The sequence below is a fragment of the Rutidosis leptorrhynchoides genome, chromosome 1 (genome assembly GCF_046630445.1).
Source record: "Rutidosis leptorrhynchoides isolate AG116_Rl617_1_P2 chromosome 1, CSIRO_AGI_Rlap_v1, whole genome shotgun sequence".
Classification (NCBI taxonomy): Eukaryota; Viridiplantae; Streptophyta; class Magnoliopsida; order Asterales; family Asteraceae; genus Rutidosis; species Rutidosis leptorrhynchoides.
Window position 1 is genome coordinate 616,234,319 of NC_092333.1, and position 12,566 is coordinate 616,246,884.

The window sequence follows — 12,566 nt, forward strand, 5'->3', positions numbered from 1 at the left end:
ATGTTAGATTTATGAGAACTGAGATAGTTTTAGACTTGATTGATCGATTGAAAACTGTTCAGTTAGTAGCATTGAATGATGAAAACCTGAAGACTGAGCAAATGACTAAAAGAAAATTTAACCTATGCAATAATTTTAGAGGATTAAAGACCTATAAATACCGAATTTAGATGTCTATTCTTGGAGATTTGAGGGATTTAATCCTTACAGAAGTGCATAAATCAAGATTGACAGTGCATCCATGTAGTACTAAGATGTATAGAGATTTAAAAACTTTGTATTGATGGCCTACAATGAAGACAGATGTTGCAGGTTTCGTTGAGAAATGTCATAGTTGTGCGCAAGTGAAGGCAGAACATCAAAAACCGTATGGATCTCTACGACAGTTAGAAATTCCTCAGTGGAAATGGGATCATATAACGATGGATTTTGTAACCAAGTTACCCCGAACCCAGAAAGGACATGACATGATCTGGGTGATAGTGGATCATTTAACCAAGAGTGCACACTTTTTAGCTACTCGTGAAACAGCTTCTTTGAGTGATTTGGCAGATTTATACTTGAAAGAGATCGTTAGTCGACATGGTGTACCGTTGTCTATAGTTTTCGACAGAGATACTATGTTTGTATCGAACTTCTGGAATAGTTTACAACAGAATTTGGGTACACGTGTGAATCTAAGTATAGCATATCATTCACAGACAGACGGTCAGAGTGAACGGACGATTCAGACATTAGAAGACATGTTGAGAGCGTGTGTCTTAGAATATGGTGGTTCTTGGGATTCACATCTTCCATTGATAGAGTTTGCTTACAACAATTCATATCATTCGAGTCTCGAAATGCCGCCGTATGAAATGTTATATGGTCGCAAGTGTAGAACTCCTACGTGTTGGTTAGAAGCAGGTGAGAAACAATTTGTAGGTCCCGAAATTGTTCAGATAACCGCAGAATAGGTCGAAATTGCACGTGAGAAGTTAAAAGCAGCTATAGATAGACAAAAGATGTATGCTGATCCGCGCAGACGTTCGGTAACATTTAATGTAGGTGATCATGTATACTTGAAAGTTTCGTCGTGGAAAGGGGTGATCAGATTTGGCAAACGTGGTAAACTAGCACCGAGATTCATTGGGCCATTTCCGATCAAAGAAATTCTGAATGATCAAACTGTTGTTTTAGATCTTCCTTCAAAGTTAGCAGGAATTCACAACACGTTCAATGTTTGCTATCTGCGAAAGTGTAAAGTAGACGATGAAAGTCAAATTCTTCCGTTAAAAGATTTAAAACTTGATTTGACTAAGAAATTAGTAGAAGAGCCAATTTGAATAGTAGACAGGGAGGTCACCAAGTTAAGAAAGAAGCAGATTCCAATGGTATTGGTGGAATGGCGGCACAGTTTAGGTTCTAACATGACGTGGGAAACCGAGGAGTTAATGAGGGCGCGCTATCCCCAGTTGTTTGACTTTGACCAGATTCCGAGGACGGAATCTTCTTAAGGGGGGTAGATTTGTAACATCCTCAACCGAGCCTAGCTGTAAGATTACTAGTTTGCCCTTAAGTTGGTGTTGTGTTATTATATGCTTTTATTCTTATTTAATGTTTATTATTATTTAATGATGTGGTTAGGACCAGTTTGTGACAAGGGTCACAGAACAGGTTTGTTTATTTAAACTGGACTTCGTTTGAGTTGCCAAATGATGTACGAAAGATATCAGATAACTGGTAAATACTCGTGTGTGATGGGGTATTGAGTTTAGCCTAAATATATAAGTAAACTACAGCTCATTTTTGTGAAGTTTCTGGATATTTTATTTCACACACACACACCTACCTAATTCATCTCAAGAACCCTAATCTCTTAAATCTCGTTTTTGTGTTGAATCCTTGTATGTAATCAGTTCTTTGTGATTTCAGTGTGTTAATCAAGGTATATCTCAACTGAATTCGTGTTCAAATCAGTGAGTTTTGTGTTGTTAACTAGGTTTTGGTTCAAATTGGGGTTTTTGGTCAAATCTTGTGATTTTGGTGTTGTTTTGGCATAATTTGTTGGGGTTTAAGTTTCTATAAGTGTTATAAATGTGTTCTAAACGAATTTAAGTGTCAAAACGTCCAGATTTCGAGATTTGGGTGATTTTGGTGCAAAACCCGTCAGTTTCTGCTGCTGTAGCTCGATGAATACAACTGCACGGTTGCAGGTTGCAACCGCACAGTTGCGTGGTTTAACCGTACGGATGCAAGTGTAACCGTACGGATGCAGCGGTGTGGTGCAACCGGGCCAGAAACTTGCAACCGCACGGTTACATATTGTAACCGTACGGATGGAGGCTGTAACCGTACGGATGCATGTGCAACCGTACGGATGTAGATCAGAGATGCATTATAGTGAAATTTAGCTGTCTTCTATCCGTTATGCTACCTATTTGTATATTGATGATCAGGATGTAAATTTTGAAAATGCATAAGTGTTAAGCAAAAAAAAATTAGCGGACGCTTTTTGATACAAAATTTCTGTAATGTGTTATTTGGTGGTAACGGACAGTAACTAACTTGATTTGCCTTATGTTCAGGTGATAAGAATAAGGAAGCCACTCAGTAGTAGATTATCTGAGCTGGTTGCTGGCATTTGGTGAGTGGGACTAACTGGAAAATATAGTATATAGAAGCATGTTATATTATGATTGTCATGCTTGTTAAAAAACTTATTGTTGTGTATATATATGTGAATGACGCGTCCGTCGCGTGTGGATTATGTATATACATACGGTGGTGGAGGAACTTCTGGTAAGCTCTAATCCGATCAGCTGGTGGTTAATGGTTTGACCGAGCCGCCAGAGTCTCTGTAGACGGCACTTGGATGATGTTTGTGTGTTAGACTATGTGACATGATTAGTATAACACTTATGTATGCTATGGCCTGTAGTTAGTCATACTCACTTAGCTTCGTGCTAATTCCCCTCCATCTCCTCCCTGCAGGTTATTAGCTTTTGTAGATATTGTGTTTTGCGGAGCAGAAGAACCTGATGATGTTATGTTTGACCATGAAGAAACTCTGATGTGTCTTTTCTGTTAAAACTAAATTTGGTTGTAATGTTACGTGACACTGGATATGTAATTAAATATGTTTATATTATTGTAATGGTTTAATTAATTTTTTATGCTTCCGCGTACATAATAAAAAAAAAATTAGGAGTGTCACAGATATTATTAATTAGATATAATAATGAAGTTGAAAATAATTATTTTGATAATATCATTAGTCACTTTGTTAGTAGTGATAATGATAATGATAATAGTAATTTTAAAAATAATAATAATAATGTTAATTTTAATTAAAATGCAAATTTTAAGATTGATAGATTTTTAATAAAACTGATAATGACAATTTCTAATAAAAATGATATTTTTAATAACAATATTAATTATTAATGAAAATTTTTATAATAACAATAATCTTAATAATAGTTATAATAACACTAAAATAATGATTTAATCATAATGGTGCTATATTTTACCTTAATGATAATACTAATAATAATAATAATAATAATAATAATAATAATAATAATAATAATAATAGTACTGATAATAATAATAACTAAAATAATAATTTTACTGCTAGTAATAGTTATGATAATAATATTAGTAATAACAATAATAATAATAATAATCATAATTGTAATTATAATCATGATAGTAATAATAAATGATAACTAATACTTATTTTAGTAATAATAATAATAATTATAATACTTAATGATAATACTAGTAATAACAATAATGATAATATTATTAATTAGATTAATGATAATAATAATCATACTTCTTAGTAGTATATGCTTTTAAAAACAAATACGCCACTGCCCGGGCTCGAACCCGAGACCTCTCGCTAACCCGACTACACACTAAAACATTGATCTGTCTTCTATTTTTCTGATTTTATTCGTTTCATAATATATATAACCCGTCTTTTCTGTTATCCTCTTCTTCTTCTAAATTCCATCGACCAAAACCCAGTTAATCATAACAGCAAATTATAGAATTGATTTAGGATTGGTAATTGGAATAGAAACAATAGGTTGTAGTTGATCCGGGTTGACAGAAAAGAAAAGAAAGAGGAAAAAAAAATAAACAGCAACAGCAGAAGCTCGATAATGAAAATGATGAACTCAAACATTGATTTTAAAATTTGGACACTTTTGGATTATGATTTCTACATGAAATAGGTAGTAAATCATTCTTAGAAACTTTTTGAATCATCAATTGAACCTGAAACATCCAAACAAGTTCGAATTTTAACGAAGAACGATCGATTGACTTTTATTTCAAAAACTTTGACTTCAAAATTAGAACTCGATAGAAAGAATTGGAACATGAGATTTTGCAGATAGTTTTAGTAAAAGATTCCTAACAAAACTGCATTTTTACATTTTGAAATACGATTCGAATTCGATCTATTGTAAGAATGAACCAAGAATAGAGGTACGAGTCTATTTTCTTTAAATTTCTGTTTAATTTTTCAATTGCAGTAGTAGTTTTATAATGTAAAGTTGAATGATTGATCAACTAACCACAATTTGTCAGGATTGTTGATGTGTAAAATCTAGTATATAAATTATCTCTGAAAAGTGCCGGTTTAAAGATTACTACACACTAACTGGCAGTGTACCCGATCGTGCAATAGTATAAAGTTGGTAAATCCGAAATCATTCCAAGGACAGTTTAAAGTGAGAATTACGATTGAAACTAATGAAATAAACTAAGTTAATCTATTAAAATGGAAAATATGAGATAATGGTTTTGGTGGCTATTTAACGATTAGCCAAATCAAGATTTGATTTGAAAACAGAAAAGAACAATATTTTTGGTATTTTAAGATTTAAGCTTTAAAGCAAACGAATAAAAATAAGAAAGTTTTAATCAATAAAAGAACAAATGTTCGTCTAGACCATTTACACCTAGTATTGGATGCATTAAGATTAAGCCCCAGTTATAATCTAACATATGTGAATTACCTAGTCGGTTCACCTGGAATTCCCCAGCGCAAATACTTCAATTAGAATTACACGACACAGAATTCCCCGTAGCCTAAGACCTCCTAATTGTGACCAAATATCTCAACTGAGATGAAGACTCGAATTTCAATCACACCAACTCTCGTTGTGTGTAATTCACCCCTATTTCGTCTAGCCTTTTGAATCCAATTTACTCTCGTCTCCGAGTAAGCAAACAATCAATTAAGACAAACCAATTGTAAATTTATGTACTAAATTAATGAACTCTCGTCCTATCAAACAAGTACACAACCAATTGAATCGAAAAGTCTAGCTTCAATAAGAATCGTTCTTTAATTCGAACATCAAATCATCATAAATTAAAAGAATAACTGATAAGTAGCATCCAATACATAGGTTTAGAAGTCTAGACAAACATTAAATAACTTAGCCAATAACCATGGCAACAAAAGAAATCAAAATAACAAATAATAAAGAAAACATTGTTTGATAATTTAGAATCAACCTAACACGATGAATCTTGATGAGTGCTGAGATTGATCCTTGAAATCAGAATGATTGGAGCGTCAGAGTGACCTTGGAATTCCCCAAAAGTGACTGAAAATCGCCCCTAATGCTCTCAAATTCGGCTGCCCAAAAGATAACCCTTTGAATGAAAAACTGCACCTTATTTATAGCAAGAGAAATCTGGCCGACTCGATTTGCGCGGTGCGCGTTTAAGTGCGCGGCGCGCACTTCTAAAGGATTTTTGTTGTTCGAAATATAAACGTGGCTGATCTGTTTTGAAGCACAATTGCGCAGTGCGCAAGTCTCCGCGCGGCGCGCATCTGGGAGCTCAGCAGTTCTCACGTGTTTTTACTTAGAACTCGTCTTGATCACAACCCAATTCATCCAATAACATAGAAACTGCTGTAAACGCGCCATAAACACCATAAATCAATCAACTAACACTTCTCGGCTCTCAAATCATAATCTTTCAAATATTCGCGAATAATAACCAAAATCGTATCCGAATGGACTAAAAATGACAGATATTGCCATGATAAATATATGAGAAATGTGCAATATCAAATCACCCCACACTAGAGTCTTGCTTGTCCTCAAGCAAATCCGAATCGAAAATAATCTTCTACTAAATGATAACGTCTGCATAAGTGTAAGTAGAACCCACAGAAATAAACCAAAAGAGAAACTAGCGTGGGTACGATTTTAAGAGAACATATCAACAATGTGACTTCCACTTGTAATCCCAAAATCTCCAACATCCTCAAATAAAGTATCGGCACAATAATAATAATTCGAACAAGTGTACCAAATATGTAATCCAAATAAATGTAGAAGATCTTGAACCTGATAATGTCTTCAAATATATGAAACAAGGGATACAAGTGGAAGTCATGAGCCAAGAAGATGAAACAAGCTAACCAAAGAATCGTACGGGCTACCCCGCGATTGGTCAAGCCAATGCCTCCCACAGTACCTAACATCGCGAGATGTCAGTAAGAAAATAATGTGCTTAGGAGGATACACATTACGTCCGGATATCATCGATAATTATGAGGTAATCATCTAATCCGTTAAGTCAATCATAAAGATTGAAGTTCATCAGGCTTAAAAGTTGATTAATCTTTAAGGAGATTATCCTTCTGGGGATCTGATAAATCACTGACATTTTGTGTATCATGGTGCCCCCCGTTTTACGAGACAAATCTCCCTCATTGAGATAAGTCTGACCACTAGCTCCCTGTTTGATGCTGAGGCCTAGTGGATTTCCAGCCGATGTTAGAGAAGACTTTTCAAGACTGTTCGTCAACCTACAGCAGGTCTGGACTACATCTTATGACCTAAGTCATCAAATGTGTCAGTCGGGAGACTTGACTGCCTTAAGGATGGAATGGATACATCCTATGTGGTTAAATAAAGTGGTCGGACGTAACATTGTCCTTGTTAGGAGAAACAATGAGGATCGCCCTAAATAAGTTTTCGATCTAGCGCATGGCCCTACTACAAGAAAAACGGCCTTATAGGACCACCACAAAGGTCATATTATGTACTCTAATAGGACCTTTGAGCTGATAGGACCACTAACGACTTGGTCCTCCCACAGTGGCGTCCTAATAGCCTAAGAAGGGTCCTAACAACATTTTAGGACCTTATTAGAAAACGGTTTTAAAAAATGTATTAGAACCCTTACGAAAGGTCCCATGAACATATTAAGACCTTATTCTAGGGTCGTATAATGCGACATCTAATATTTCAAAACATATAAGTGCTTTATTTAAGGGTCCTAAAAAACATATGAGGATCTTTAAAAAGGGTCCTAATAGCTGAAAAAAGTTTATGAAACCCACTAATAAGGGTCCTATAATATCATTAAGGACGCTTAAGAAGGGTACCAAGAACCATATTAGGACCTTATTATAGAGTCATATAATGGGACTTCTAATATTTTAAAACATATAAAGACTTTATTTAAGGGTCCTAAAAAACATATTAGGATTCTTAAAAAAGGTTCTAATAAGTTTATGAAATCCATTAATAAGGGTCCTATAATATCATTAAGAACCACACAAATAGGGTCCTAAAATAAGTTTTTTGAAACCCATAAATAGGGTCTTGTAAAATAATTAAGGACCACACGAATAGAGTCCTAAATACTATATTGCGACCTTTCAATAGAGTTCTAAAACACACAAAAAAGTCCTAAAAAGCACATGTTATGACTGTTAATGAAGGTCCTAATATCCTAACTAATATGATGAGACCCTTTTTAGGGTCCTATAATATAATTATTTACATTATAAATGGGTCCTAAAACATATATTAGGATCCATTAAAAATGTCCTAAAAACATATATTAGGACCACACGAATAGAGTTCTAAATACTATAGTGCGACCTTTCGATAGAGTCCTAAAACACACAAAAAAGTTCCTAAAAAGCACATGTTAGGACTGTTAATGAAGATCTTAATATCCTAACTAAGATGATGAGACCCTTTTTAGGGTCCTATAATATAATTTAATTATTTACATTATAAATGGGTCCTAAAACATATATTAGGATCCATTCAAAAGGTCCTAAAAACATATATTAGGACCTTTTAAAAGGGTACTTAAATCTCAAAGTAAAATTATGAAACCAATTTTTGGGGTCGCGGAAATCAGCTATAATGGTCATGATAAATATAAAATAATCATGGGCATGATATTAAAATTATAATTAAAACAAACAGATTCTATAAATGAAATTGACATCCAACAACTGATTTTTATTTAATAGCAAACTCAGAATCTTAGATATGTTTCATCTAAAAGTAAACATAGTTACAAAAATCAAATATAAAAGTCTAGTAACATTTGGCGATAATAATAAAGAAGCAAACACATGAATACTAAGAACGAATAGATCGATCATGAAGCAATCTTCTTAATCAAGAGGTACTACCTACAAAAAAAAAAAAAAAATATATATATATATATATATATATATATATATATATATATATATATATATATATATATATATATATATATATATATATTTCATTTGTTAGTTTTAAACCTTCGCGTTGTTAATATAACTTATAATTACAAAAGTACACTTTAAGAAGGTCATACCTAGACAAAATTTCTTGGCCATGCAATAGACGTGCCTATAGCTTCAAAAACTGTGTCCATATGTCCATACAGCCTAACCAGCTCCTCTTCTTTTTGAATTGCCACACGAGGATTAACCGAACAGTATCTTGTACCAATCTCTTTCCCTCCAACCACCTCTTTTGAATCTAAACTCAAAACCCATCCTCTTGCTACTATGTCAAACGGCTTGTGAATGCTCCTCAGATATACGTCAGACTTAACCTGAGTATCATTTTACGGCAAATAAGAGTTAAACTATATTGGTTAACATTGAGAAGACAGTTTTTTTTATAACATAAACATACCCGTAAAGGTTGAGGTTCAATGACTGGTGAGGTAACCGGGGAAATAGTTGAATCATATGTCGGACCGATTCTTTTCCGGATTCTTTTGTGCTCTTTCCACCTCTAATTCCACGATCTTTGATTTCAACCATCCTTTTGCTACCTGCTCGTTAGGGTTAACAATGTTGTGTAGAAAAACTTCATCTCCAACCTAGAATTCCGTTTTAACAAGCAATTAAGAATCTTAAAAAATATAGCAAACATCACATTTAGGTGTTAAATATAAAAATACGTAACATTGATTACAGTGGGCTCTATGGTGTTGTGATATCTTGAACAATTAAAATATTCTTATTTTTTTTAATGACTATATATCTTCTATGAGAATTAAATCAAAATAAAATATGTTCGTTTATTCAGTGAAGATAATGTACAAGTATAGAAACTCACCGAAGTAGTGCTAGCTGCTTAAAAAATGCGTCATGAGCATTTTGGTTCTGAACGAAATCAAATGAAATTTAGAGGCAATATGAGATATCTCCGACATTAGTACGAGACATCTTTTATTAAAGTTTACATACCCGAAGTAAAAGAAAGACGTACCAAATGTTGGGAACATCCTGTGTACTGAGAATGTTTGAAGCTAGCCTGTTAAAAAAATAAGTTTTAGTCTAAAATAAAATAAGGTCGAATGTATCAACTTATAGATAAATGGAAAGGCTGAGAGTTTCTGCTTTGTATTTTCCAACAATGGCTGCAAGGTAATCAAGTAGCTATTATGATAAACAATGATATATTTCTACGAAAACTAATAATAATGCTATCATCAATAACACATTGAGATGAGTCCATAATGTTAGACAATAGGTTAAGCCCAAGTATTTAACCGCATCTTTAGTTTCAATCTTTAAAACGATCCCCAACTTTTCAAGTTTCCTCTTCTTAACTTCTCGTCGAAGCAAAACAATATCATCAACATTTCGAACAAATGAAATCCCAGCAATGTCCGCATTGGTACCCACAAAGTCAAGATCAATTATATCTTTTGAAGTCAACCCTTCATACTGAATTTTGCTCTCTGGGATGTTAATCGATTTCTCTGAACCAAGTTTAGTACCACGTGGACCAGCACGAGTAATAGAAACAACTATTTCTGAAATACTAGTCCATCTCAAAAGCAATAGGCTCTCCAGGTTTAACCGAGTCAAACAGATAACCAGAGGAACAAGTAACTCTAGGAGTGTCAAACATGTTGTGTTGTTGGTTTGAGCTGTCTCGTGTAATCACAAGCAAATCTCCTTCTCTCAATCTAACAAACGACTCTACTGGAAGGACATCAACCACAAATCCAACTGACCGCCTTTTCTTGTTTCCTTTGACATATAACAATTCTGTTCCGTTTTGAACATAACAAGTCTTGGTACAATCGGCCATAAATCCCACACCATTAAAAACAGGAATTTTTTTTTTAAACTTTAAACGACCTTTGTTTTCCTCTAGCATCACTGAATCTAACAGTATCACCAACTTCAAGCTTTGTAAGAAAATCTTGACCGTCCACATATATAACCACATCGGGAGATACATGAGCAGGTGGTGGACCTGCTCCTTTTTGAGCCACCCAAACCTGAGCAGGATTAATCACATTTCCATACGCATTCTTCTTTGGAGATATTTTCATGACAGGTGGACCAGCAGGAATCCTACCGGTTCGTAGCTTCGGTCCAGCCAAATCCATGAGAATACGGCACTGTTTCTCCAACATCTGAGAGTTCATCTTCACTCTTTTGATAATCTCACTCCAAACGCTTGGATCCCCGTGAGCACAGTTGATCCGAATGATCGTGGTGCCTTTTTTCAGTATATCAGCAATAAATGTTTCATTGGTTATGGCTTCTTCACCTACTGTGACCATGATATAGTTTGTGCATGGTTTATTAATGTATATTGCATAAGTATTAGGTTGATTATTTATCACAAAAATACTAATAGACATTACTTAAAACACCTTATAATTGATCATCAAGTTTAAAAAGATATCATACCAGCAGCTCTTTTTAACATAACCTTACCACTTTTACCTGTTGCATCACTTACAGCTTATAATTCCATAAAAGAACATGAACATCAGGTTCTTCAGGCTACTTCAGTGAGAATCTCTCTATTGTTTGCTTTGAAATTCAATTAAATCAAAACTTCCCTTTAAGGTTTTCCTATGTGAACCAGACATATTACGCATAGTCAGTTAACCAAGACCTCGATTAATACATAGTATAATATAGATAACGATAACGATTGATGATAATACCTGTATTTACAACTGATTGGACTACATAGTATATGCAAGAGAAATCTGATGTTGGAAGATGAATGGTCCACAAAATAATTTCGTGAATAGAGAACATCATCAACGTATTTGTTATCCTACTAATTGAAATTTTTTGTATAAAGAACGATTACAAAACAAACAAAAGAAAACAAAACAACAAACATCATACCTCTGTACCACACCCACCACTTCATCGTCGGAATATGGCTTTTAACCGACAGAGATAATCTCCGGTCGTCTTTTCCAGTAACAAACGTGGCCATTTTAGCGGAGGTCGTTTTGGCAAATCCGGTAATAAATCTTGTCGTATTGGCTATAAAATCGACAGACATATCCTCGACTAGTAGCGATTTACGTAAATAAAACCCTAAAATTTGATCGGAAAAAACGGATTAAATTGTAGCGATTTAAGTCAACTAAAACCCTAAAATTGGAGCGATTTAAGAAAAAACGGATTAAAAATAAAACATAATTGTTTAAATACCTCTTCTTCATAATCGAAGGAGCACCAGCAACAAAAAACATCATCATCATTATCCATGGAAGAGAATAATAACATTGAAGAGGAAGAGGAAGAGATTTGGGTGGAATGGACAGATTTTTTTTTTTTTCTTGGTAGAAACCGTGTACATACAGAACAGAAAATATCGGGTCGGGTTGATACAGATTAGAGGAATTTGAAAAAATTTGGAAAATAGGGAGCCAACTTTGAGATAATTATGTCCGCCTTTATCATATTAAATAATTTTTAGATATATATATTCTATCATATTAAAATATCTTTTCAAATTTGATACTTATACTTATATATGTACTCCTATATATAATAATATACGGAGTACAAATTAAGTAATTATATATATTATTACACTCCGCATTTTTATCCTAATCAATAAATGATACTGTACAATAGTACTAATAGCAGTATTTATATGTCTAAAACTACACTTAAAACTTTGTACTCATGATACCGTATCTTTGAATAAATGATAAGTCTAAATAATATGGAAGTATATCTTTGAAAAATTATACACAAATTCTTTTAAAAAAAATCTACACAAATTAACAATTACTGTATAATTTTTTATTAAAATCATCCAATCTATAGTGTTCAATATTTTGTTTGAAATCATTTAAACCGAATATTGAATTGTAACCAAATCAAAAAAATCAAACTGAAAAGACAAACCGATTTTGAAAAATGGTTTTGGATCGAGCAAAACCGAAATCGAATTTTAATTAATTTTGATGAGTGAATATATCATCATCCTTTATAAAAAATAATATTAACATTAATATAT

At 33.5% G+C, this 12,566-nt stretch overlaps 1 protein-coding gene and 1 long non-coding RNA gene across 2 annotated transcripts; both read right to left on the reverse strand.

Moving 5' to 3' along the window:
• Positions 1–8,313: 8,313 nt before the first annotated feature.
• On the reverse strand, positions 8,314–9,599 carry LOC139871444 (uncharacterized). The gene is made up of 5 exons (XR_011766741.1): positions 9,540–9,599; positions 9,387–9,433; positions 8,958–9,147; positions 8,632–8,874; positions 8,314–8,458 (listed from the first exon to the last, which is right to left on the reverse strand). It is a non-coding gene; the product is annotated as an uncharacterized lncRNA (long non-coding RNA).
• On the reverse strand, positions 9,596–11,983 carry LOC139870765 (plastidial pyruvate kinase 4, chloroplastic-like). Its single transcript, XM_071858753.1, is given in 6 exon segments — positions 9,596–10,106; positions 10,108–10,418; positions 10,420–11,149; positions 11,245–11,360; positions 11,435–11,632; positions 11,750–11,983. Coding segments are annotated over 3 exon segments (1,218 nt in total). The 5' UTR covers positions 10,933–11,149; positions 11,245–11,360; positions 11,435–11,632; positions 11,750–11,983; the 3' UTR covers positions 9,596–9,712.
• Between the last annotated feature and the right edge of the window lie 583 nt (positions 11,984–12,566).